We start from the raw sequence: 27,812 nt of genomic DNA, 5'->3' as shown, positions 1-27,812 counted from the left end.
CCTCGGAATCATGGTGTCCTGGGTGGGATGAGATCTTGACTCACCTCTCTGCTCTTGCCCTCTAGAAATTTAATTTTCGAGGAGACCTGGGGTCAGATTTTCCATTTCTACTTCCACTGCCTCATGCACTTGTTCCTAAAACCACTCTCTTCCCTGGTGCCTTTGCACACACATACCCAAAGTGGCACAGCTGCCAGGTGTGGTGGTGCACGCCTGTAGTCCCAGCACTTAGGACATGAGTCAGGAGGATCATTTGAGTCCAGGAGTTTGGACTGAATCCAGCCTGATTGACATAGTGAGATCCTCTCTAAAAAAAAAAGAAATGTAATCCCAGCAACTCAGGAGGCTGGGGCAGGAGGATCACAAATTCAAAGCCAACCCAGGCAGCTTAGTGAGACCCTGACTCTAAAAAGCAAAAAAGGGTGAGGGTGTAACTCAGTGGTAGAGTACTCCTAGGTTCAATCCCCAGTACTAAACATGCACACACACGCGTGCACACACACGCGTGCACACACACACACACACACAATAAGTGAGCATTGCTGAGCCTGCAGAACGCAAAGCTGCAATCTTCTTTTTAATTTTTTAGGATTTTTTTTCCCCTCTGAAAATTTGAAAGTTGCGGAAAATAACTCCAAATTTTGCCACCTAGAACCACTGGTGCCTTCTAATGGTGTTACTGCCAGAGAGCCACTGAGTGGCAGAATTCAAGTTTTCTTCCACATTCTTAGAACCAACCAAACAAGTAAAATAAGCAATTTTTTTTGGCCCCAGGAAAGACTTCCAAGTGGGAGAAATCTAGGGGTAAACTGAAGCTGAGCAATCCCCAACTCTGGAAGACTCTAATGAGGGCAAACACATCATACAGAACATCTTAGAAACTTTAGAAAATCAGCCTATTTGGGAGCAGGGAACCAGAAGCTTTTAAAATAAGTGACAGTTGGGCATTGCTTATTGAAATCCCAGGGACTCCAGAGACTAAAGGAGGAGGATTGCAAATTTGAGACCACCCTCAGCAACTTAGTGAGACCTTATTTCAAAATAAAAGATAAAAAGGATTGGGGGTGAGGCTCAGTGGTAGAATGCCTCTGGGTTTAGCCCCCAAGCACCTCAAAATCAATCAACAACAACAAAAGTCTCCCAGTAATTTGCTCATGATGTTTTGTTGTTAACTTTCATCCTATTACTGCACCCTAGCCCATCAAGTAATTATATAATTTACTTCTAGTCCCTCTCTATTTGATCTCTGGGTAGTTCCATGTTTACCTATACGTAGATGAATATATTTATGCATTTAGGATTTATTTTCTTCTGATTGCTTTTTAGACTAGATTTCTAAAAATACTGAATCAAAGGACATGGCCATTTTAAAATGTATTGCCATTTGATTAAAAAAAAATTTAATATTCACATATACTGCCATTGACCAGTGGAGGATCAATTTTCCCACAGCTTTGTCAGATTAAGATGTTATTGTTATTTTCTTTCTTTTTTTTCCCCTAGCAAGTAGAAAAAGTAATTTCTAGCTGTGAGCTGACAAATACACCTGACAGGCAATCAGTTATGATGGGTGATCACATATGAACAGAATCAAGTCCTGTAATGAAACAAATCAGGCTCAAGATTAATCTGAGAGCTGTCATAGTATGACAAGCTATCCCACTGGGAGAAGCACTTGCAAGAGCATGACTCAGCTCAGCCAATGACCTGTCCAGTTTAGCCTGGCCTTCTCAATTCCGTAAGCTTTATATTCAGATCCCATATTTTTTTTCTAGTGGAACAATTAACATGATGTCAGTATTACAGCATGATACAAAATAAAGAATGTAGAATAAGAATATTATCAAAGTGCACAACACGCAGATGAATTACTGTAAACCTGTCACTACATTACTTACTTCATATACAGGAATATGAGCTTACTCACATTTTATATCACAAAATAATTTTGTAATTCTATATTATAAGACAATGTTTGTAAATTAAAAGCATCTCTATTGTTCTATAAGGTTTAGCAAGGTAATCACAAGTTAGTTTTTTAAAAAAATAAGGGCTAGGTGGTGCCTGCATCCCAGTGGCTCAGGTGGCTGAGGCAGGCAGATCAAGTGTTCAAAGCCAGTCTCAGCAGCTTAGTGAGACCCATATCTCAAAATAAAAAAAAAAAGAGCTGGAGGTGTGGTTCAGTGGTTGAGTGCCCCTGGGTTTAATCCCCAGTAGGAAAAAAAAAAATGGCTGGGGATGTCCGCCAGTGATAAAGCACTTGCCTAGCATGCACAAAGCCCTAGGTTCAATCTCCAGCACCATAAACACACACAAAAACCATCACACAAATTCACAAGTAAAACATCACCCACACAATGACACAAAGTAACTACATAATATATGTAAAAATATTTACATATCTTCTTTAGCACTAAGCATATGACTGTAATTTATGTTTATACAATGTATACATGTCAATTTGCTAAAAAAAAAAATTTCCCAATGCTGTTTGTTTTAACACATGCATACATCATAGTACTTAATTGACAGAAGCTAAACAGATCATAATGTATAATTAAAAATCAATAAGCTAGCTGGGCATAGTGGAACACACCTATAATCCCAGCTTCTCCAGAGGCCGAGGCAGGAGGATGAAAAGTTTGAGACCAGCTTGGGCAATTTAGCGAGACCCTAAAAAAACAAAGACTTGGGGATATAACTCATAGGTAGGACACTTGTGGGCTCAATCCTCAGTACAACAACAAAAATCAAACCAAAAACAAACAAAAAAACCAGCCCAGTAAGACAATACTTGCTCACCATGCACCTCCTCCCCTGAAACCTTTTATATCCTGCATCCCTTCCCTCTCCCCCAGAAGCCTAAGCCCTTTATCCCTCTCTTTATATAGAGAGCTCAATATAAGATTCAGTCATCTTGCCCCTACTTGAAAAATAACTCCAAATTTTACCATGTTAGACTCATAATAAAATTTTTATGTTCTTTAAAAAAAATTCAAGAATCACAGCAGCTAAACTCCATGACCCACTTAGGACCACATCCATAAAGATCAGTAGCTTTTTCTTGAGTTGCAAGAATTCCAGGCTTCTAAGATGTGTGTGATTTCAATGATACTGCCAGGAGTTCCATAGTGGCTAGACTTTCTGGCAGAATATTATTTGGAGTCCTCAGCAAACTCTAAGAGCCTGCTAATTTTAGTTTAAGAACATTAAATTTTAGTAGTTATTAATAATTTAAGAAACTATTGGTCCTTTATTTTCATGTAAAAATGAAAGTGTATAAAATTGCAGGCCAAATGACCAAAGACTTGAGGAAAGCATTGACTTTTTTGGATGCATTCAAAGCCCATTCAGAGGACCTGGTGTCCATGCAGAATCAAGCAGTGGATTGGAGGGGGAGGATTAGGAAGGAGAAGAGGTATGCTTCAACACCCCCCTCCATTTGTTTTATGCCCTACCTCCAAGTCTTCAGAATAAAATAATTCATAGATTTGTGTGTGGTGGATTGATATTTTTCTCAAGTTTATTTCAAATGTGAATTTGTAAATTACGCCCTTATGGAGAAAGTCTTGCCATTTTTATTGATTTTTACTTGACACCTAAATAAAAAAAGAATGCTGTTATGCAAATAAAGCTTCAAGATAATGAGACTGCTGCCCCAAATATCTCCTGTGTACAAACCACAGAGCTGCTACCACTTTGGTAGGAAGTTAAATACCCTGGGCATGGCTGTTCTAAACCAGTTGAGCCTAGGGTGAGGAAGGGCACAGGGAATCCTGGGAACTGCAGGACACTTAAAGGGCAGAGGGTTAGCAGGGCACAGGAAGTGTGGGGGAAGGGAGTGCTGAGGCTGATGAGGTGGGCAGGGTGCCCATAGAGAATGCCCTTGACCGTGCTAAGTAGAGGTGACACCAGTCTTCACTTTGCTCCAATCATAAAGAATCACTGAAAAGCTTATGACAGGGAAGGCCAGGGTCATATTTACATTTGGCAGCAAGTGGAGGGCCAGATAGGTGATAAGGGGCCAGCAAAAATTCAATGGACCAGGTGCAGAGATAGTGAAGACTTGGACTAAAGCAGGGAAAGAAGATATGGAGAAGAGGGAATGGATTTGAAGACTCAAGTGGAGGTGAAATATAGAGGTAGACTGTCTGTCTGAGGTGGGTGGACACGGGCCCATGGGAACAGGAAGAATGAGGCTGGGGCTTCCAGCTTTTCACAGAATTGCAAGAATAGAGAAAGAAAAGACACTGGACTCCTTCTAATTTACCCAGCCCTGCTCTGCCCCTGGCACACTCTGATTTGAAGTTATTGTCAACTATCCACATGGGCTGTTGTTGGTGCTGATGTCAGCGAGAAGGTCAGGTGGGAGCATGGAGCCCCTAAACAGGATCAGAGAGTCTGGGAACCAGAAGGGAATCAGGCAAGAACTGCTGATGCTGATGAGCCTGGATGATATCTACCGTCTCCCAGGACCTTGAGATCTAGGTTGAGATCAGCTCAAACTCTCACTACACAGCCTGCTTCAGGGCCTTCCAAAGCCCTCCCTGGGATGTCTGCAGTTTCCCTAGGAGGTCACCTCTTTCCTGCTGGTCAGCACTGGCTCACAATCTCTGGAGGAGTGTATTGCACAGATCCAGGAGTGAACTGAGCCCTTTTCCTGGATTCCCAGGTCACCAAAACAGATCTGCTCACAAAAGCACTCGGTAGATGCAGAGACTACATAAAGATTGGGCAGTGGGGTACCAGTAGGGTGTGTAGTGCAGCATGACAACTACAAACTGAATATAACACAGGCCTGTTCTGAAATCATCTTTGCAGTCCCATTCCTGGGAACTTCTTTTCCCCCAGTGCTGGGAATTGAACCCAGGGCCTCGCATGTGCTAAGCAAGCTCTCTATCACTGAGCTACATCCCCAGCCCTTCTAAATACTTTCTGTCAATTGCTTCTCCCACCTTTGCCTGGCTTCCCTACTTCACTTCCTCCCATCCCTCTTCTTATTACCCCCTACCACCGACTCCATGTTCTTCTCCCTCTATGACCCAGAGGAATCCAACACTCCCCAGTTTCTACTAGCAAACTTCACTCCTGGCCCAGCCTGCTCCCCTAAATGTTCTGCAGTGACCTCCTGATAGTGGCTTCCTTTCTTGGCACTTGCATTTGTTAACAGAACATTGTGGTTTGCTCTTAATAATGCCCCCATGTCTGGTAATCTTCTTCTCTTCAGCATGTATTCATCTTTTGGAAGCATTTCCACCTAACAAGACAGGTGAGACATTAAGGGTCTTGTTCTGAGCAGGTTCCCAGCACACTGGAGACAAGAAACCTATTCTCTTGATGCCCAGCCCAGGTCCCTTCAATATTTCATATTTATGTGCATATGTGTGTACCTTTCGTGTTGTAAATGATTTCTCACTGAGAAGATATCTCGGTTGGAAAAAAAAAAGATAAATGCTAAATAAACTCACAATCTCAGATGTGAGATTGTGAATTTATTTAGAATTTCTGATGAAGGTTCTGTTGCTGTCTCCCTGGAAATACCTTCTAGAGAATGTGAGTCTTGGGGTTGAGATGTGATTGCCTTTAGCTGCTCTCCCATCCCACCCTCCTTCTCCCCCACCCAGTGGAATGTCTTGCTCAATTCTTTCCCCCCCCCCCCCCCCCCCGAAGAAGAAACCACTCAGAATTGCAACAGGCTTCTCACTGATGTTCCTTGAAAATGTCTTGGGCAACTAGAAGAATAGGAAGAAACCAAGGGGAAGCTGGACCCCCCCACACCTCCCCCAGAGCTCCCACGGTTCTGCTTCCCAGCCAGCCTCTGGTGGCTTTGGAAATATACGACATGACACACGAATTTCAGAGCCTTGAGTCAAATGATCTACGACCCTGCATCGTCACAAGGGAAGTCTGCCCATAATGGACTTCATGTATTCACCGACATATATGGAGCATTTACTGTGTCCCAGGTGATGTTCTCGGAACTAGAAACAGGGGTAAAGAAAGAAGCAAAGCCTTGCTCACAAGCTGACATGTGTGTTGATCCGTGCACCAGTGTGGGAGGCAATACAATTAACAGAACAAACTCATCAGAAGACAACTGTCGTTGTAATGGTCTCATCTGGAGGGCGAATGCATTTCACCTGTTGATCATAACATGTTTCGGGGTAGCAGTGTCCCTTTGAATGGCTGAGCAGCACTCATCAGGAGGGGCCTGAGAGGAGGAAGGCAGCTCTAGAAGGAAGTGCCCTGGGGATGTACAGTATGTGGGAGGCAGGGCTGGAATGTGGAAGAGGAGTCTGTTCTCCAGCCTCGCCCACCACCCCAACCCGTCCCCAGAAAATTGACTTTGCCTCCTACTTTGGAGGAAATGGAAACTTTGGGGTGTGAGCTCTCAACTTCCTGTCCTCAGACCTCAGTCTTCTCTGGTTCCATTCAGCCTCAACCCCCTGTCTTCATCCTTGTTCCCTTTTGAAAGCTCATTCTCTTATGTCGGATATTGTTCCTGCTCTCTCCTATCCCTGTATTTCACTCTGGTCCTCGCTCCTGGCACTGTCACGGTTTATAAACACACACGAAGTCTTTGATACTGCACACAAACAACCTTTACTCAGCCTCAATTCCCTTCCTTCTTGAAGTTCAGGCTTTCCTTGCCTGTTGGGATATCCTTCTCTCCTGTTCGCATCTACCTCTGGTTATTCCTTCTCATCCTCCTTTGAAAGTTCCTCTTTCTCTTTCCTTCTACTTTGATGCATAGATTCTTTAGGATTCCATCTTTCCCTCTGATCTTCTCAAAGTGAATGAGGCTCAGAGACTTTCCTGAGGGCAGGATGATTGAGGAGGAAGGGGAGAAAGTATGAGATTTCTGAGCTCCTGAGCAGGGAGCACCACGAAGTTGGGAAAAAAATACCAAGAAGGAAGGACACATGTCTAGATAAGGGGGAGAGGGATTCTGGGTCTTCTTGGTTTCATAGGAACTGCATTCCTACATCCTCATCATATTTGGCTATAACTATCCTCCAAAGACCTTTGATAAAGATTCTCAGATGTCCCTGCTCCTGCCAAAGCACTAAGGAAGGAAAACAGGATTCAATGACTCAGTTTGTCTTCTTTCATGTTTACACATTCAAGCAAGTAGGTTTAAAGTGAAGAGGAAGTGGAGAGAGAGGAGACAGCGCCTTACTCTGGAGAGAAATGACTCATTCATTGACAGTGGGCTTCCGGTGGGATTCCAGGCCCTGTGACAAGCAGATAGGAAAGTTATTTGGGTTCAAGGAGTTTGGGTGGCTTTCCTTTCACCTGGCTCATTCTGCTGCCACGTATGACCGTTTCAGGGAATAAGGATCCAGCTCATCACCAGTCCCAGTTGGGAACTCTGCAGAGAAGTACAGTGTTGCTCACTGAGGCCTGAGAACCACCTGGAGTGCTTGTTAAAATTACTGATGCTTGGTGGCACACACCTGTAGTCCCAGCTATTTGGGAGACTGACAGCAGAAGCATCACAAGTTCGAGGTCAGTCTGGGCAACTTTTCAAGCCCCTATTCCAAAATAAAAAGGACTGGGGATGTAGGTCAGCAGTAGAGTACCTTTGGGTTCAAATCAGAAAAAAAAAAAAAAAGTTGATGCTCAAATCCTATTCTAGATCTACAGATCAGAATTGAGAGTGGAGTGGGCCATAGACCCCTATATTAAAATGAATTTTAATACATTTCTCAGGTAATTTAATGTAATTTTTGAGAAATCCAGGCTTGGTGGTCAAAAATTAAGGCCTTAGAGTCAGATGTATCTAGGTTCGGTTTCTGATTTTTCACTCTCAAGCTCTGCAACCTTGGGCAAGTTGTTAAGTCCTCCTAAGCTTCTGTTTTCTCATCTGTAAACCAGAATAATGATCAGAATTTTCTACCTTATAGACTTATAGAGCTATTGTGAGAATTAAATGATCTGGGGCATGTGGAGTAGTTAGAACTTATGATAAGTCGGCATATGAGTGTTATATTTCCAAAGTGCATTTTCATACTGAGTTTCTCATAATGTGCAACAAGAAGTCACAGCTAGGACTGGGGATATAGCTTAGTGGTAGTATGCTTGCCTAACATGCATGAAGCCCTGAGTTCCATCCCCAGTACCGCAGGGGGTTGGGGGAAAGAAGTCACAGCTAAAGACTAAACGAAATCTTGCCAATATTGGAAATTCTTGAACCGTGGTTCTGCTTTCAGTTCTATTATGAAAAGAAAGAATTTATCACCTTCATGTCAGGGTGGCAAAGTACAAATATGGTGTCAGACCAGACTGAAATGGAATGTCAGGAAGTCAATTAGACTGTGTAAACCTTAGCAAATCTCTTAACCTCTCTGAGTTCTATTTCTTCATTTGTAAAATGGAAGTACAGCTAGTACTCCATGTTGATGGGTTCCATACTCACAGATTCAACCAACATAAGATTGAAAATATATTTTAAAAAAATATTGTGTCTGCCTGCCTGCCTGCCTGCCTGCCTGCCAGGAGTGGTGGCACATGCCTATAATAACAGCTATCCTTAAGGCTAAGGCAGAAGGATTGCAAGTTTGAGACCAGCCTCAGCAACTTAGTGAGGCCCTAAGCAACTCAGTGAGACCCTATCTCTAAATAAAATATTTTTTTAAAAAGGGGGTTGGGGATGTTGCTCAGTGGTTAAGCACCCTGGATTCAGTCCCTGGCACGTAGATAAATAAATAATAAAAAGGATCTGGGGTATATCTTAGTGATAGAGCACCCCTGGGTTCAATCCTCATACCAGGAAAAAAAAAGTTGTATCTGAACTGAACACACACAGACTTTTTTCCTTGTCATTATTCCCTAAACAATACAGTGCAACAGCCATTGATGTAGCATATTCACTGTACTGGGTAATATAAGAAATCAAGAGGTGATTTGAAGTACCATATATGGGTGGATATACATAGGTTATGTGCAAATACTATATCATTTTATATAAAGGACTTGAGCTTAAACAGATTTTGGTATCCAAGGAGAGTCATGGAACTAATCCTTCTTCTACCACATGCCTCGGACTGTAGTAATAACCCCTTCCTTGGGACCTTACAATAAAGTTTTAAGCAATAACATGTATATCAGAAGTTCTCAACCTTGGCCTCATATTAGAATCATCTGGAGAACTTTATAAAAACAACCAAATTCCTATAGGCAGGACCTACTCCAGCTCAATTTCATCAGAATCTATGGTGTTTTGTACATAGGCATTTTTGGGGGGTGGTACTATGGACAGAACCCAGGGGTGTTTGGCCACTGAGCTCCATCCTCAGCCCTTTTAATTTTTTATTTTGAGACAGGGTCTTGCTAAGTTGCTTAGGGACTCACTAGGTTGCTGAGGCTGGTATTGAACTTGATTCTTCTGAGTTGTTGTGATTATAGGCATGTACCACTGTCTCAAGTTGTGGACATCAGCAATTTTTAAGGCCCTCCAATATTCAGGGATGAGGACTTCTGGTAGACCTTAAATTCTTAGTCCACCAACTGTTTCAAAGTCTACAGGAAACGAGGTCAGACCCTGTCCTTCCAGGTCAGCAGCTGGGACCCCTACACCTGCACTTCCACACTCAAGCCCTCCCCATTCCCTGAGACTAGCACTGATCTATGGATGAGGGGTGGGACCAGGTCTGCTCTCCTATTAGATTCCACTGTCAGCCTAGACTGGATCTTGGTCGTATATTCTTTGGTTCCCAGGGCCCTGTTTTATCTTTAAACCAGAGTCCTGCCTTGAAAACCCTCCTATCTTCTGAGCCTCTTTAAAAAAATTTTTTTTTCCCTCTCAAGTGACAGCCTTGCCCCTATGTCCACCTTGTGGCAGGACTCTGCTGCTTCCTGACTGGGCCAGCAATTCACCACGAGCTGAGCTTCTGGTCAAAGAAGGCAGATCATCATTACTTTTCTTCCCCCTTATTTTCCTGAGACATCACTCAGATGGCAAAAAAGAAAGGAGAAAAAAACCTTTTTAAATGTATAAACTCATGGAATTACTTTAACTGAAGAGTGTCATCCCATTGAGGTATGAGCATGAAGCATTTGTGTCTGGACCTCTTCCTCCCTCAGTATTTCCACATTCTAATCCCTGGAACTTATGACAGTGTCAGATTTCATGTTAAAGGAGAATTAAGGTAGAAGACAGAATTAGGTTGCTAATAGCTGACTTTGAGATGGGGAAATAGACTGGGTGCACCCAAAATAACCACAAGAGCCTTTTTACATGGGAGAGTAGAAGGAGATGTGCCTTTGGAAGAATGATCAGAGAGATGGGGACCCTGTTGGCTCTGAAGATATGGGAGAAGACCATGAGTCAAGGAAAGTGAGTGGCTTCTAAAGCCATAGATTCTCCAGAAGGGACATAGTCCTTTCAACTTTAATTTTAGCCCTATAAGTGAGACTTATGTGGACTTCTAACCTCCAGAATGGTTAAGATCATTTTTTTTTTTTTTTTAGAGGCAGGGCCTGTCTATGTTGCCCAGGCTGGTCCTATATCTCTCTCTGCACTTAAGTGATCCTCCTGCCTCAGCCCCCTGAGTAGGTGGATAACAGGCATGCACCACCACACCAGGAATGAATAATAAATTTGTGTTGTTTTGCACCAGTAATTTGATAGAGCAGTCCTAGGAAATGAACACAGCTTTATTCTGACAACTGTTGCTACCTGGGCTCCTGCTTATCACCATGGGGCATGGCCTCCCCATAAAAACATTTCAGTTCAATTTCAAAACTTTTAAGCCAGACGTGATGGTATACACCTGTAATCCCAGCAACTTATAAGGCTGAGGCAGGAGGATCTCAAGTTCGAGGCTAGCCTCAGCAACTTGGTGAGACCCTCAGCAACTTAGTGAGACCCTGTCTCAAAATTAAAAAATAAAAGTGCTGAGGATGTGGCTCTGTGATTAAGGACCCCTGGGTTCAATTCCCAGTACCAAAAAAAAAAAAAAAAAGAACAGAAAGAAAAAAAAAAGAAAAACTATTTTAGTTACTTTTGATTATTAAGCAGACTCATTTTAGCTTTTTAAAATTTAGCTATACTCATTTTGAAACCTTATATTAGACTCAGAGCTCATCCTTCGTCCTGGTGAGAGGAGTATTGACAGGGTAGAGAATTCTCAGTTCCCTTAACATCCCCTTCCCTAAACTTACCTCCCAGCATTGGATTGAGGGAGAAAGAGAGGACAAGCAATTGTCCATGGGAAATATCCCATCAGTGGGCCATAACTACTGATGAAGTTTGTGGTGGTGGCATTAGGACTTCTAGCTAGCCCAGTAATAAGGGCCTCAACCCCTGGCCTTGAGAGTCTTTTGTGGTCCCCCCAAGAGCTGTAGCTCTTGGGCTGATTCTCAGCATCCTCTCATGCAAGCATTTCTCTGCCCCATGCTTCAGTAGCTCTCAGTTGTCCTGCACCCCACAATCTTATCTACCCCTCTGTGGTCCCAACTTCAGGCCTGAACTTGATCATGTAGACACTGCCCATTGCCTATTCCCTGTATTCTCTCACCATCTCTCCCTGGAGCTCCTCTACCCTGTCTGAAAGCACCTTCACCATTAAACTAGGCTGACCGATCTAGGGAATATCTAAGTGGGAGTGGGATGTGATTCTCTTAGTCCTCTTTCACAACTGTACTCTTTCAAAAGACAGCTTCTCCTCAGTTCTATTGAAAAAATACCTCCTATTGGTCTATGGGGAAGGGTGACTTGCAATGCTATTTCTCTGGTCTTAGAAAGTGGGGAACTTGAGACTTTTATTTTTCATTGTGGGCTCTGGCCATTCACTTAGGAGGATCTTCTGTGGTCCCTCACACCACCATGACACTGCCACAGTGATGCCCCTTCTACAGCAAGATGTCTGGAACCCTTTTTGGCCTTTCCTTGATGATTTCAGGATATCATTATCAATATCAACAGAGGAACGTCCCATGACATGGACAGAAAACATTTTGGCCTTCCTGGGTCACTTGGGCAGTTCACTTCCCTCTGTTCTTAGCTCCCCATCTGGGGAACAGGGTAGTGGTTGAGAATGAAATGAGGTGAGAGGTGGAACTGTACTTGGCAGACTGCTCAGTCTGCACTAAACATGCTCAAAATATCTGATGGCAAATCAAATCAGTTTTATTAGTAAAAAAAAAAAAAAAAACCCAAAACCAAAAAAAAAAAAAAAAAACCAACAAGAAATCAGAAATAAAAATACTTATCCCTCTGAGAAGTTCTGAAGTGACCCACTGTTTCACTTTCAATAACATCATTCTACTTCCTATTTCTTTCCCAGGAACCAGATGACAATGAAATTTCTTTGACCTTGAAACTTGAACAATGGCTTTTCACAAAAACTGAATACACTACATGGTCAGTTTTATTAAAGTGAATGCAAATAGTTTAAAAATCAAGTAACATAGAGGGTTTACAGTGAAGAGCTGTGGCCCTCATTTTCCTACCTTTCCTTCCACCCCGTCCTCTGACACAATGACTTTTAACCCTCAAGTCCTGGTATCAATTTCTGTAGTTCTAAAGAGATCAGGTTTGTGTTGCTTTGTGGAGAAATTCTTCCAGAGTAAAACAAAAAGACAAAAAAAAAAGAAAGAAAAGAAAATATGAGAGGAAAGATAGATGAAGAACAGGGAGACAAACATCTGAATAAGAAGGAAAAAAAAAAAACTGACAAAATGAAGAGAAGCCACAGATTCATGGTTACATTGAGTTCATCCAATGTATTTCCCCATCTCAAAGTCAGCTGATTAGCAACTTCTGTCTACTCTGCTGCCTATCTCTATCTACCTATCTATTTATCTATATCTTTACCCAAGGGTAAAGGTGACATTTCTATTTACACTTGTTAAGCAAAGAGGCTGCTTTCTGATATATGGCCCCCTTTTTTTTCAGCATTAAAAAAAAATGCAAGTTTATTATGGTAGTTTCTGTGTCAAGGTTATGATCTAGCTTTAGGTCCAAGGTCCTCTTACGGGCTCACTAATTGTTAGCAGAATTCAAAAACTGAATTCTCTTTTCTGGCTTTCAGAAGACAGCTTTCAGCTCCTACAAGCTGTCCCTCAAGTTATTGCCACATGGATCATAACCCAGGCAATAGTCACGGTATTTACTTCTGAAAAGCCAGCAGGACAATCTCCGTCGTGTCTCTCTCACTTCTGACTGTGACTTCTTGATATTCTTGTCCCAACCTCTTTTTATACAGTTCTACTCAGATCTTCTTTCCTTTCATCTTCCTGTCCCCCCCTACACTTCCTTTTGACTGTTACAGTATCTACTAAATCATAGTGAGTTTAAGATAGATAAATCGTCACTTATCTATGACTTAACAGAGTTGTTTTGACTGGCTGGTTAGATGGCTCTTTCTTTTTTTTATAAGCACTCTACTGACTAAGCTATATTCTCAGCCCTGATCTGTAATCTTTTTTTAAATTTTTTATTTATTTTTTAGTTTTCAGCAGACACAACATCTTTCTTTGTATGTGGTGCTGAGGATCGAACCCGGCCGCACGCATGCCAGGCGAGCACGCTACTGCTTGAGACACATCCCCAGCCCCTAGATGGCTTTTTCTTAAGTCCAGTGAAAATAAATTTCACAGCCCCTTACTGAAAGCCATTCCCAGTCCCCATTTGCTTTTCTTTTCCCCTTGATTCTTCTTTCTCTACTGCTCTCTTTTGGACACCCTGAAATAAATGAACTGTGACAAAAAAAAAAAACCTCTTCTGTGTACATACTGAGGGGTGGAGTTTTCCTAAGTAGCTGACACTTAAAAATAAATCCCCAGTAGACAAAGGGGACTGAAGGAAAAAGAGGGGGAATGTGAATGGGAAAGACAGTAGAATTGAACATAACTTTCCTGTGTTCATATATGAATACATGACTAGTGTAACTCCACATCATGTACAACCACAAGAATGGGAAGTTATACTCCATGTATGTATGAGATGTCAAAATACATTCGACTGTCATGTATAACTAAAAAAGAACAAATTTTAAAAAGAGAAACCCCTTCATGAAGGGAATTCTTTCAAATAGCATTTGGCCTTTACCTAAAGTTGCAATAAATCACACCTAGAAAAATGCATCTTTATTTCAAGAGTAATTTCCCATTATTTAAGTGTAATTTTCCATTATTTTAACCTGTTGTACATTCCAGAATTTAAAATGTAAGGTATACAAATTTCTGGCATGGGGGAAGCAAAATGTGATCTGTTTGGTCTTATATATCAATCTTTCTCTTAAAATGTTTAAGTATATATAGACGATTGTCTTTTTAAAATTATAGTGTACTTTAAAATACCAAAAACTATGTCAAACAATAAAAGTTCAATGCAAAAGTTGAAAAAAAAAAAAAAAAGAAGAAATCCACAGTACATCTACCAATATGGATAAATCACAAAAGTCACATAGAGTAAAAAAGTAAACTGCAGAGTGATGTATATAGAAAAACACTAGTTATATGTTACTGTATTTTACCACATGTTAAGTGTATCAGTAGCCAAAGAACATTGTACTTCTCCAAGTCAAAACTTGGAATAAAGAAATTAAATTTGAAACTGAAAATCTGAGTTATGATACATCAGTTTAACCAATAAAGACACTATGCTGTTAATACAAACATATTATTAAATTTTCATCCAGGTTAGGTCTTACTTAGTAGTAATAATGGCTTTACAGCAGCCTGATACTGCCCTGTTTCTCTATCACCTACCTAGATGCCTTTTCACATAATTAATATTACTCAAAACCATGCAGCTGAAATGGCACTGTACGAATATCCATTGGCTAAATGGAGACCCAGGAAGTTCTTGTGTAACCAAGATGAGAGGATATCTTTTAGGATCCCTGGAGGATCACTTTTACTCTGATACCCAAATGAGCTGGCGAAGTGTTCACTCCATGGATGAAGGGAACACTCTCTCTCCCCTAAGAATTCCTTGAATTCCTGGGGACTATTCCAAATAGTTCATCCTGCAGCCTGCTCCCCATTGTCACTTGAAGCAGGAAGCTGTAATTCTCTCTTCTTGCCTGTATGTCCCGCCCCGCCACCCCCACCCCCACCCCCGCTTGGAAAACCACTGCCTAAATGTCATTCCTGACCTGCCCCCACAGGTTCTGCTCATACAAGCTTTTGTACATTCTACAATTTTATTAAAGGTGTGCTGATAACAGAATATTACAACACAGTGTAATACAGACAGACGTTTACAGTTGAATATTACATGTAAATACTCATAAATGCACTGGTTATTTTCTGCTATGGGGACTTTCTAATTAAGCTCTGACTTTGGCCTCTCCTTCTGCTGCTAACCTGTTCCAAGTCTCTCCTCCTCTCTAGTCTGCTACCTTCAGACCCCAGATTCTTGTTACTTTTCTTATGCTAACTCAAGCTTGTTCTACATCTTCAGCTTTGCCCTCCTAACCATGCCTCACTCAAAGAGACTCATTCTGTTGCTGTAAGAGAACACCTAAGACTGGTAAGTTCTAAAGAAAAGAGGTTTATTTTGGCTCAGTGATCTGGAGGCTGAGAAATCCAAGGTCAGATGGCTGCATCTGGTGAGGGCCTTGTGGAGATTTAACTCAAGGCAGAAAGGGAATTAGGCACATACAGAAGAGAAGCAAGTCTTGCTGTAACCTAGTTTTGCAATCAAAAGAACTCACTCACATGAGATGGCATTAATCCCTTCATGAGGGTGGATTCCTTATGACCCAAATGCCTTTTGAAAGTCCCATCATCTCTCAACACACTTGTCACTTTAGGCACCAAACTGCAATATGAGTTTTGGTGGGGAAAACACATATTCAAACTATAGCATCCATCAAGGTATTTTTTCTAATCCACACCTCAAAAAAAAAAAAAGCCTCAGAATTCTTTTTCCCCTGTTATGAATTATATCTTATCTTTATGATACAAAAAAGAACTATAGTCAATAATTTCTTTAAATGGCACTTTTCCCCTTCTGCTGCATTTTCTTATATCTGCGATATAAGAAACAAAATTGATGATGTCTACTGTTTCTAGAGTACCTAGTGCCGCAGTCTGGCTGGGCACAATCAGGAGCCACTTGTCAAAAGAAACTAACTTTATTTTTAGAACCACACACCAAACAAAACAGCTCCTCAGGAAAAATCCTCAGAGCCTCAACTGCCACCACCGGCTTTTTTCAAGCCTCTCTCTCCCCCCCAAGCTTCTTCTCCACCTCCCACAAACCTCCTGCTCTTGAGGCCGATTGGCTGGGTCACGTGGGCAGAGCCAAAAAGTCCCCCAATGAGCAGCTCCGTGGTCTGAAAGGGCAGGGAAACAGTCCAATGAGCATCACCGCAGAGGAGCCAATCAGCTAGATGTTGCTGGGGCCGAGGAGCCAATCAGCTAGATGTTGCTGGGGCCGCTGTGAGCCAATCATCAGCCGGCAGCTGGATTGCTGGCAGCTGGAAGTTTGCTGGGGCCCCTTCGGCTGTGGCTCTCAACATCTCCCCCTCTCTGTTTAAACAACAAGCATGTGGCTTAGGGACCGTGCCTGTTAGGCAGTCCAATTCAACATATGGTCCTTACCCGTCATCGGATGAACTGACCTCTAGGCGTCAGCCTCCTGTCTTAGGTTGGTACCACTGCAATTGGATCATACCCGTCACTGACTACCGGTCCAGCATACAGCTATACTTGTGGATAGGCCTTTGCACCAGTGGGGGGGTGAGGTTCTTTGCCTCACCTCTGTTGGCCCCCAAATTTTAGACCATCACTAGTAGAGGAGGATGCAAAATGCCATGACATTAAACCAATTGAGGGCTCCTTTGAAAAATTGTACCACCGGTGACATCATCAGCAAAAATACCCCAACACTACCACAAGTCGCTGCACCAACAGATAGTTCAAAATGCATACAGGTGAGCTCACAATGTGTCCAGGCAAGTTCTGCAAGCAGTTCAGTGATGGCTATTGTAGAAGGTGTAGATTGGTTTTATCTTTGACTTCACCAGCACTGGGATGAAGATAGGAATTCTGGCAATAATGGCTAAAGAAAAAATTATGTAACATTACAGAAGGCACTAAAAGAAAACAATTTTCTTAACAATTTACATTGTCTTCACCGGCACTGGGATGAAGATAGGAATTCTGGCAATAATGGCTAAAGAAAAAATTATGTAACATTACAGAAGGCACTAAAAGAAAACAATTTTCTTAACAATTTACATTGTCTTCACCGGCACTGGGATGAAGATAGGAATTCTGGCAATAATGGCTAAAGAAAAAATTATGTAACATTACAGAAGGCACTAAAAGAAAACAATTTTCTTAACAATTTACATTATCTTTAAGAGAATTATTAAATATAATGAAAAGGAAAGGTGAAAGTAAACAAACAGATCTGTTAACCTTCTTTTTTGTTTACATATTAAAACAATCCTCAACAGTTGTTTACCCAATATAAATTAAACCATATAAATCACGTGAAAAAAAAATATTTGGATCCATTTTATCATGAGCGCTCATCATATATGATATATGGACATTCAAACATATAACACAAAACACAAGTGTGCACACATAACATAATACATACAACACATAACATTATAGTAAAGGCCTTATAACTTTTTACAGGTGAAATCTCCATTGCAATGTTTAAAAACTCTATAGTCAAAAAATAGAACTGATCAGCAAAACATTAACCTAGGTCTGTATGAGCTCAAAAAACAAAATAGAACTTCATGATATGGCAAAGGGCAATAATAAAATAGATATTGAAAAAAGCATCCTGGTTCTGTTGCAGATGTAAGAATAGCCAAACTGGAGTTTTGGATATCAGTTGTTATGGATTTGAGCCAAATCATCTTCTTTTTGGTCTGTAGAAATCGCTTTAGTTAATCTTTCTGGAATCCAAATCGGCTGCTGTTCTCCCTGTGGAAACACATAAACAGACCCCCGACTCCAGACAATCACTGGGTCAGGACCTTGGTTAATCTCTCTGGAATCCAAATCGGCTGCTGTTCTCCCTGTGGAAACACACAAACAGACCCCCGACTCCAGACAATTACTGGGTCAGGACCTTTCCATTGTCCTGTTAGAATATCCTTCCAAAGTACCTTGGGCTTATGTACATTTTTTGGACACATATGCCTTTCCACAGCACTAAGTCCTGATGAATCCAAATTTAAAAAGTTTAGAGTAAAAAGGGTTATTTTAAGTTTATCTTTGGGGAATATATACCCCTTCCCAATTCCTTCTTTTTGCTTTAATAAGTACATTTTAATAGTTTGATGAGCTCTTTCAACTATGCCTTGTCCCTGTGGATTGTATGGGATTCCTGTTATATGAGTAATGCCAAATGTTGAGCAAAATTGTTTAAAAGAGGTAGAAGTATAACCAGGGGCATTATCTGTTTTTAACTGTTTTGGAACACCCACAGTGGCAAAATTTTGTAAGCAATGAGCTATAACATCTTTAGTTTTTTCTCCGGCATGAAGGGAGCCCATCAAAAATCCAGAAGAAGTATCAACTGTAACATGCAAATATTTTAATTTTCCAAATTCTGGCAAGTGTGTGACGTCCATCTGCCAAATATGGTTAGGTATCAATCCTCTAGGATTGACTCCAAGATTAACTTGTGGTAAAAAGGTCACACAATTTTGACATTGTTTTATTATTTGTCTAGCTTGTTCCTTAGTTATTTTAAAACGCTTTTGTAAAGTATTAGCATTGACATGGAACTTTTTATGAAAATTTATAGCTTCTTCTAGTGTAGAGAAAATATGTATGTCATGTGTAGTTTTATCTGCTAAATCATTGCCCAAACTAAGGGCTCCAGGCAATCCTGTATGTGCCCTGATATGTCCTATAAAGAATGGATCTTTTCTGTCCCAGATTAGACTTTGTATAGTGGAAAGCAAAGAGAAAACAGTAGAAGAAGGGGAAATCCTACCAGCATCTTCAAGAGATACTATAGCATTAACTACATACTGACTATCAGAAAATAAATTAAATACAGAATCTTTAAACATCACAAAAGCTTGTAAAACTGCATTAAGCTCTACCTTTTGAGCTGATTGTTTGGGTACTAAAAATGTAAAAGTTTGATCAGGGGTAACTACTGCTGCTGTACCATTATTTGACCCATCAGTGAATATATTTGGAGCATTCATGATAGGTGTTTTTCTTGTCATTTTTGGAAAAATTACAGGATGCAATGACCAAAAAGACAATAAAGGATTAGATGGTAAGTGGTTATCAAATGAAACATTAGATTTGCACATGATTATTGCCCAAGTATTTAACTCATTAGCTAACTCATCAATTTGATTCATAGTATATGGAGTAATAATTTTATTGGGAGAAATTCCAAACACTCCCTTTGCTGCTTTTATTCCTTTGAGTATTAATTGTCCTACAGCCTCAGGATACCTAGTAAGAATAGTGTTAGGAGAATAAGATAAATGTATCCATAATAATGGACCTTCTTGCCAAAATACTCCTGTAGGAATATTTTTTGTTGGTAGTACAATAAATAATAAAGGCAAACTTATATCAATTCTATCCAAATGCATATTTTCCATATATGTTTCAATGATTTTTAATGCCTTTCTTGCTTCAGGCGTTAACATTCGGGGTGAATTTGGATCTGATGGACCTTTTAGGATATCAAATAAAGGTCCCAACTCTCCTGTTGGTATACCTAAATAAGGCCTTATCCAATTTATGTCTCCTAATAACTTTTGAAAGTCATTAAGTGATTTGAGTTGATCTACTCGTATTTGAATTTTTGGTGGACGGACCATGGTTGAGGATAATAGAACTCCTAAATAATTAATTGGAAAATTTAATTGTACTTTATCTATTGCTATCTCTAGATTATAATTTTTTAATAAGTTTGTAAGTGTGGCATAACATTCTAGCAATGTGTTTTTATCTTTGTGTGCTAATAATACATCATCCATATAGTGAAATATTTGTAGTTCAGAATTTTGATTTCTAAGTGGCTGGATTGCTTTGTTAACATAAATTTGACACATAGTTGGGCTGTTAGCCATCCCTTGAGGGAGTACTTTCCATTCATATCTCTGATCAGGACCTTCATGATTCAGTGCAGGGATAGTAAATGCAAAACGTGGACTATCCTCAGGATGAATTGGAATTGAAAAAAAACAATCTTTAATATCTATAACTAAAACATACCAGGTTTTTGGCAAAGCAGACAATTGAGGAATCCCTGATTGAGCAGGTCCCATAATAACCATCTCATTATTAATGGCTCTTAAATCTTGCAATAATCTCCATTTACCAGATTTCTTTTTGATGACAAAAATGGGAGTATTATGGGGAGATACAGAAGGTTGTATATGTCCTTCTGCTAATTGTTGTTTGACCAGGTCATGGGCTGCTTGTATCTTTTCTTTAGTCAGGGGCCACTGAGGAACCCATACTGGTCTTCCTGATTTCCAAGTAATTTTTATTGTCTCAGTGGCCCTTTCTGAAAATCCAACCCATGTCTGTCTGTTCCTTGATCTATTTGTATTGGTGCTGCTATACCTTGTTCTTGTTTTTCTAATCTTTTTCCTTTCCTAAAACCTTGTCTAGTCATAATAGTGGGTGCATTTTGGTTGATGTTATTTGTTAATGTCAAACCTAATTGATCTAGGACATCTCGTCCCCATAAATTTACGGGAAGATGATCCAATACATATGGCTGTATAGTTCCTTCACATCCTTCAGGATCCTTCCAATCTAATACCATTGCACTTCTATGGGGATTAGTCGCCACTCCTAGGCCTCCTAGCAGATTCATATCTTGTCTATAATCCTCACAAAGCCCTGTAAAGTAGTAGGTGGTGTCTGTTTCTCTATCCCTGCCTAGATGCCTTTTCACATAATTAATATTCTCAAAACCATACATCTGAAATGGCACCGTTTGAATATGCATGAGTGAGTTTCCATATTACAGACGGAGACACTGAGGCTCACAGAAGGTTAAATGACTTGCCTACTTGCTGATCTGTAGGGTTTGACTGTGAACCACTGGCTATTTTATTCCTAAGCAAATGCCTGCCTCTCTACACAGCACAGAAGACAACAGCCCTCACCACCACTCCAGGATGCCTTTCATTCATGTGTTATTCTCTATCTGCATTCTTCTTAGGATTCCACTGCAATGTCTTTGTGGATCAACTATTTCTGGATCATCTTGGCTGTGGCCATCATTGTCGTCTCCTTGGTCCTAGGCCTCATCCTATACTTTATCTGTCGGTGCCAGCTCAGACAAGGTAACAGTCATCTCATCTGGGCAGGTGGATGGATGTCAGGACATTAGAGCTCCTTTCGGGCAGGAAGATGAGTCCTGGGCCTTATGGGCTGAATTTTAAATTAAGGGTCATGCTTTCTGGGTTTGAGTCCTACTCCTGCCACTAACTTATGTTCCCAAGGCCTCAATTTCCCCATATGCATAGTGAAAGGGGGAGGTTAACTAATCTCCAGGGACCCTTCCAGCCCAGAGGGTTTGGATGGAAGCAAAATTTGTTTCAAGGCACAATATGCTCAAAAGCTTTGTCTTTGAAATGTGACTATTGATTACAGCATCTTGTGTCTGGAGCTTAAAAGAAAATACACATATACAAAATATCAAAAACTATGTTTGGGAATGAAATACAGACTTGACCCATGACCAACATGTTTGGCAACCCTGATTGCCTTCTACAAGACCATACTCTTGAACTTTCTGGTATTTGGTATTATCTCCTCCTTGACCAAAGGATTTGGACAACCACACACACACACACACACACACACACACACGACTGCTTAAAGATTAACACTAACTTTAGATTATCTACAATTAAGTTTTCAACTTTGCCTTTCTTCTCCAAAGTATGGTGTGTTTTCTTGAGAGTTTATCCCTTTAAAAAAATGACCTAAACCAGTAGTATATAGGGGATGGTAAACATACTGAGAGGTACAGCCACCTTCCCCTGGGGCACCCTGGGTAGACATCCCTCAGTAAACAGGACACTGTCCTCCTGGGCATCTAGACACAACCTCAAATTCTGGTTCAACCCGTGCTGAAAAGTCGAGATTATATAAGAAGTGAAATTTTTTTGTTATTCTTCTCAATCTCTTTTTAGAAATAAGAAGATTAAATTTCAGAGGGAGACAGAGCCTTAATAGAGGTGCCATAGGAATTGGTGGCAGAGTTGGGACTAGAACTCAGATGTGCTGGGCTTATAGTTCAATGCTCTTTCTCCTCTACCTCTTAACATAATTAATTTTTTAATACAAAAATTGTCTCCTGGGATAGGGATATAGCTTAGAGGTAGAGCATTTGCCTAGCATGTGTAAGGCCCTGGATTTGATCCTCATTACTGGAAAAAAAAAAAAAGTACATTCTGGGCCCCTGTAATCCTCTATCCATTTACCTTCTTAAAACTTTTCATTTTCAGTTATGGACCAAAGTATGACCCTAAACAAAACTTTCCTATTGGGCTAGGGTTGTGGCTCAGCAGTACAGTGCTTGCCTCGCACATGTGAGGCACTGGATTCAATCCTAAGCACTGTATAAAATAAATAAATAAACAAAATAAAGGTATTGTGTCCATCTACAACTAAAAAATAGATTTTAAAAAAAACTTACCTATTCTCTTTTATCTTAAACTACTCATACTAACAAGTAAGTTATAATTAATATGTCTAACACTTCACAATTTACAAACCGGTTTTCCCATTCATTTTCTCATCTCTTCCCAACTACTTTTGGTTGCTCATATGACTTGCATTTCTGAGTGCCAACCAAGTATCAGGCATAATACCAGACAATGAAGAAACACAGCCTATGTGGTTGTTGTCCTCACTGGGTTAGCTCCCAGCCTCTGTGGTCAGATGGCCTGGGGTCAAATTGCAGCTCTATCAAGCTGGGTGCAGTGGTGCATGCCTGTGATCCCAGCTGCTTGGGAGGCTGAGGCAAGAGGATCAGAAATTCAAGGACAGCCTAGGCAATATATCATCACCCCATGTCAAATAAACAAATTCTAGCTCTATCACCTAGTACCTTTGTATTCCTAAGTCTATTTGTATTCCCTCTTGACAGTTCTTCTTCCAAATGTTCTGGACCCACTTGGTCTCTGAGGACTTCTAAACTCTAGAATCACAACTTTAGCGAATTCATCCTAAATCATTTTGGTTTTCCCCCACCTTAGGCAAGAAATGGAAAATTTCCAAGTCCATGAAACAAATCCATGGAGATGAAGAAGAGATGTATGAGTAAGTGTGTGTGTGTGGGGGGGGGGGGCGGGAATCCTGCTTCTTAATTTTGAGAATCACCTGTTCACTTCTAACCTTTCCCCTCCACCACTGTTCTGGTATGACTGAGACATCCACTTTTCCTGTGGAGTTAGCAAAACATTGTTGTGTGCCAATGCTCCCACTTTAAGGAAAAGGCACTATCTGGCACCCTGTTCTCCAAGGCTTCCCTTCTTGAGTCTATTTTGACAGATGTTGCAGGTTGGGCTGTGTGCTCTAGGCCTACCACCTGCTCTACATCTCTTCTTTAGATGCTTCTTTGTTTTACTTTTGTTGTATGTGATGTGTTTGGGGATCTATGAGTGGTATCTGTGTAAGTGGCCCCCAAGGCCACCCTTAGGCTTGATAATTCACTAGAAGGACTCCTGGGATCCAGAAGCGATGACACTCAACATTACAGTTTAATCCAGCAAAAGTATACAGCAAAGAAAAAAGACACATGGAGTGGCATCTACTACATACAAACCTCCAGTTGTCCTCCCCCAGTGGTCTTAAGGATCCCCTTAATTCTCCCAGCAATGATATGCAATGACACATTTGAAGTATCTCCAAACAGAGACACTCTCCTGAGCCTTGCTGTTCAGGGTTCACTGGGGACTAGTTAAGTAGGCATAGATTGCCCACATGACTGACCTAGTTAGCAACTCAATCTCCAGAGCCTCCAGGAGTCAAATTGACACAGCATGGTCCAGGGTCCCAGGCAAACAAAAACATTCACCATGTATCATGTCATGAGCATAAAACTATCTGTCAGGACATTCCAAGAGCTGGAAGCTGTGATCTCCCAGAAGCCAGTCAAGAAGAGCTCTTTCTTTGCCTTATATGCACTATTTAAAACAAAATCTATGCTCTTCTAAAAGGCTTTTGTTGGTGCTCAGGGTGCACGGCACATAAAACCCCTACCCAACCCATTCTGATCCCCTTGAGAAGTAAGACAAGGTAGCTAGATGACCAAAATATCACTTTTTATTAAGAATAAAACTGGTACTGCAGTTAAGACTTCTTACCAAAGTATAACATGAATACAGAAAGATGCATAGAGTAAGTACACAACTCAGTGAATTTCCCCAAACTGAGCAGACCCAGGTAATCAGCACCCAGTTCAAGCTAAAATATTACCAGCACCTCAGATACTTGCCTTATACCACCCTCTGCCATGAAAACCCAAAGGTACCTACTACCTGGAATAGAGTATTCCATTGTGGGAGTAGACCATGATTGACTTATCCATTCTATTGCTGAGGGACATTTGGGTAGTGTGATGGTTAATTTGATATGTCTCTTTCTCTAGAGAACCCAGGTTAATATAGGTCATATCCAGTTTGGGCCTTATGTTGATCAGTTTTCCATTACTAGAACAAATACTTGAGACAATCAGCTTATAAAGAGAAAAGGTTTATTTTGGTTCACAGTTTTGAAGGTCCTAATCCATGACTGTTTGGCCCCAATGCTTTTGGGCCACCACATTATGGTGGAGAGTACACGGTAGAGCAAAACCACTTGCCTCATAGCCAGGTAAAAGAAAGAAAGAAAGAGAATTGCGGGAAGGGAGGGAGGGAAGAAAGAGGAAGAGACCAGAACATTTCTACTATCTCCCAATGGCACCAAGCTGGGGACAAAGACTTTAATGCATGGGCCTCTGAGGGACATTCAGTAGGGCTGTTATGAATAGCGCTGCCATGAACATTCTAGTACAGGTCTTTTGGTGAACATATGCAAACATTTTGGTAAGCTATAGACTTGGTGGTAGAATTGCTGTCTTGGGTTGTGTGTACATTCAGCTTCAGTAGAACATATGTTTTGCAAATAAAAATACACCCGATGCATACCACCCTCTCCTAATTCAGTTCAGGTGAACACAGGAGATTGCACTTTACACACTAATTTATAAAGCTTTAACTCTCTGCCCTCAATTTCAGCCATTCACTGGGCCAGAGGAAATGGTTTCTTTACGGTGGTAGTTGCAAATGGGATGTAGGACCTCGAAAGGAAAGAAAATGCTTCCAATTTGTAGGGATTAAGATTTGAATGTTCAACCCATTCATTTTCCTTGATGCTTTCTTATAAATACGTAGGCATGATCCAAACCAAGTACTGATTCCTCTTTCTCTCTTTCCAGGAATGTTATTAATCAATCACCAGATCAGTTACCCCCTCTGCCACCCAGAGATTTGCATTTTCTAGGAGATTCTTGTAAGTACATTTTGCTGGTAACAGTTTCATTCAAGGTAGGATAGAAAATTTATCTAGATGACTTGATCATGTCAAACTGCCATAACAAAAATACCATAGGCTAAGTGGCTTAAACAATAGAAAAATTATTTGCCCACAGTTCTGGATGCTAGAAGTCTGAGAACAGGGTGCTGGCTGAATTGGTTCCTGATAAGGATTTCTTCTCTGTTTGCAGACTGCTGCTTTTTTACTATATTCTCACATGGGCTTTCCTCAGGGTATTTGAACTGGGGAAGAAAGCAAGAGAGCCAGCTCTTTGGTGTGTCTTCTTATAAAGATATAAATGCTTTTGGATTTATATCTTATGACCAAATAGAGCCACACCGTGGGGTTAGGGCTTCAGCATATGAATTCTGGAGGAACACAAATACGTAGTCCATACAATAGGACTGGCAGATGAAGCGTCCTGTTTAAAAATGACAAACAAGTTTCAACAAGGTCAGAAATGCCAGATTTAGTGGCACATGCCTATAATCCCAGCAGCTCAAGAGTCTGAGGCAAGAGAATGGCAAATTTGAGGCCAATCTGGACAATTTAGTGAGACCCTGTCTCAAAAAATAAAAAGGACTGGGAATGTAGCTCAATCCCTAGCCAAAAAAGGTGTGTGTGGGCAGAGAGTGGTGGGGCCAGAATAAATACCAATGTTCCTGATACTCTAATGTGAATGTATAAATTCATGTTCAAATCCCAGCTTAGAACATGAGTATAAAGGAACTTAGATTGTCACTATTCTTTTTTATTGTTTTTATTTTTTTGGTATTGAAGACTGAACCCAGGGGCACTTTACCACTGAATTACATCCCTAGTCTTTTTTATGTTTTGTTTTGAGACAAGTTCTCACTAAGTTGCTTAAGGCTTTACTAAGTGGCTGAGGCTGACCTCAAACTTGCGATCCTCCCAGCCTCCTGAGTTGCTGGAACTACAGGAATGTGCCACTGTGCCCAGCAACTGTCAACTATTCCCATCAGATAAACGTACCTTTTCCCCTGACTGGAATGTTCTCCTTCAGCTCTTTGCATAACTGGCTTTGCCTGGTCTTTCCGGTGTCACCTGACTATCCTATCAAAGTACTTCTGCCAGTTTTCCTTTATGAAACTTATAGCAGTTATCCAAAATTGTCTTGAATTATCCTTAGTTTATTATCTATTTCCCCCACGAGAATATAGACTTGAGGAAAATAGGAGCCTTTCTTGTGTTGTTTACCATGTTCATACACCACCTGGAATAGTGTCCTGAGCTTAAGAGATACTTAATAAAAAATGTTTTGACTGAACGGACAAATAATAATATTAGCTAATATTTATTGAGCATGCTCTGTGTGCCAGCCCCACTTCTAGCCATGACCTCATTTAATCCTTATAACAACTCTATCTGTCATTTCCCTTTGACAGATGAGAACACTGAGGCATGGGGAACTTAGGTGACTTACCTGTGGTCACAAAGCTTAGATAAGTACTAGCATCTGGATATGAACTCAGATCTCTGCTGAGTTCTACAAGAAATGAAATGGGAAAAGAAGAGATTGCCATAGAGGCAATTCCAATTCGCATCACAGATAGAGCTGAGCTGTTTCATTGTTATATTAGTCCATTTTCCACTACTCCAACAAAATACCCGAGGCAAGGGGTAGCTTACCCCCAAAACAAAAAAGTTTATTTAGCTCACAGTTTGGGAGGCTGAAAGTCTAAACAGCATGGCACCAAATCTGGGGAAGGTGTTCCTAGCTATATATCACATCTTGGCAGATGGCATCATGGTGGGAGGGCGTGTGACAGTAAGAGATCACATGGGGAAGCAGGAAGCCAGAGAAGGGACCAATAACAATCTCTCCCTAGGTCCCATTACTTAAAAGCTTCACCACCTCTTAATGTTGCTATGGAGCCATTCTACACTAATTCCAGCTTTTGAAAACACCACTATTTTCTTCCTCCTTAGCAGAGAAGTTTGTACATGAGCAATTCAGATAGTCCTAGGAAACAGTGTAAGTCACTGGAAGGGAAGCACCATCAAGGAAATAATGGTTTGTTTCACTTCCTAGTGAGAATGAGAATCTGTAGACACAGTGGATTCAACTGGCTGACAGCTCCGCTCTGCTTTCCTAAGCATTTGCCTCACGGTGCACAAGCAGTGCAGACTTAGTCAGAGACGTGAGAGTCAGGATGTCTGATCAATATTTGTCATTCACTCACATGGGTGATCCTGAGACCTGTGTCACATCTGAGTTTCCTCTGACAAATGGGGGAATCTGGTCCACCAGGAAGTGAGATCACCAAAACCCATAGAAACCATGC

The 27,812-nt window shown here is 40.9% G+C and overlaps 1 protein-coding gene across 1 annotated transcript in view; it reads left to right on the top strand.

Annotated features, from left to right (window-relative positions):
- Scimp (SLP adaptor and CSK interacting membrane protein) overlaps nt 1-27,812 on the top strand; it is a 31,183-nt gene that overhangs the window by 626 nt on the left and 2,745 nt on the right. Inside the window, exons 2-4 of the mRNA XM_027922685.2 lie at nt 21,140-21,263; nt 23,187-23,250; nt 25,409-25,482. Coding sequence (XP_027778486.1) covers nt 21,152-21,263; nt 23,187-23,250; nt 25,409-25,482 — 250 coding nt within the window. The 5' untranslated portion in view covers nt 21,140-21,151. The remainder of the gene's footprint in view (nt 1-21,139; nt 21,264-23,186; nt 23,251-25,408; nt 25,483-27,812) is intronic.

The sequence above is a fragment of the Marmota flaviventris genome, chromosome 17 (assembly GCF_047511675.1).
Source record: "Marmota flaviventris isolate mMarFla1 chromosome 17, mMarFla1.hap1, whole genome shotgun sequence".
NCBI lineage: Eukaryota > Metazoa > Chordata > Mammalia > Rodentia > Sciuridae > Marmota > Marmota flaviventris.
This window is presented reverse-complemented; position numbering and strand designations above follow the sequence as displayed.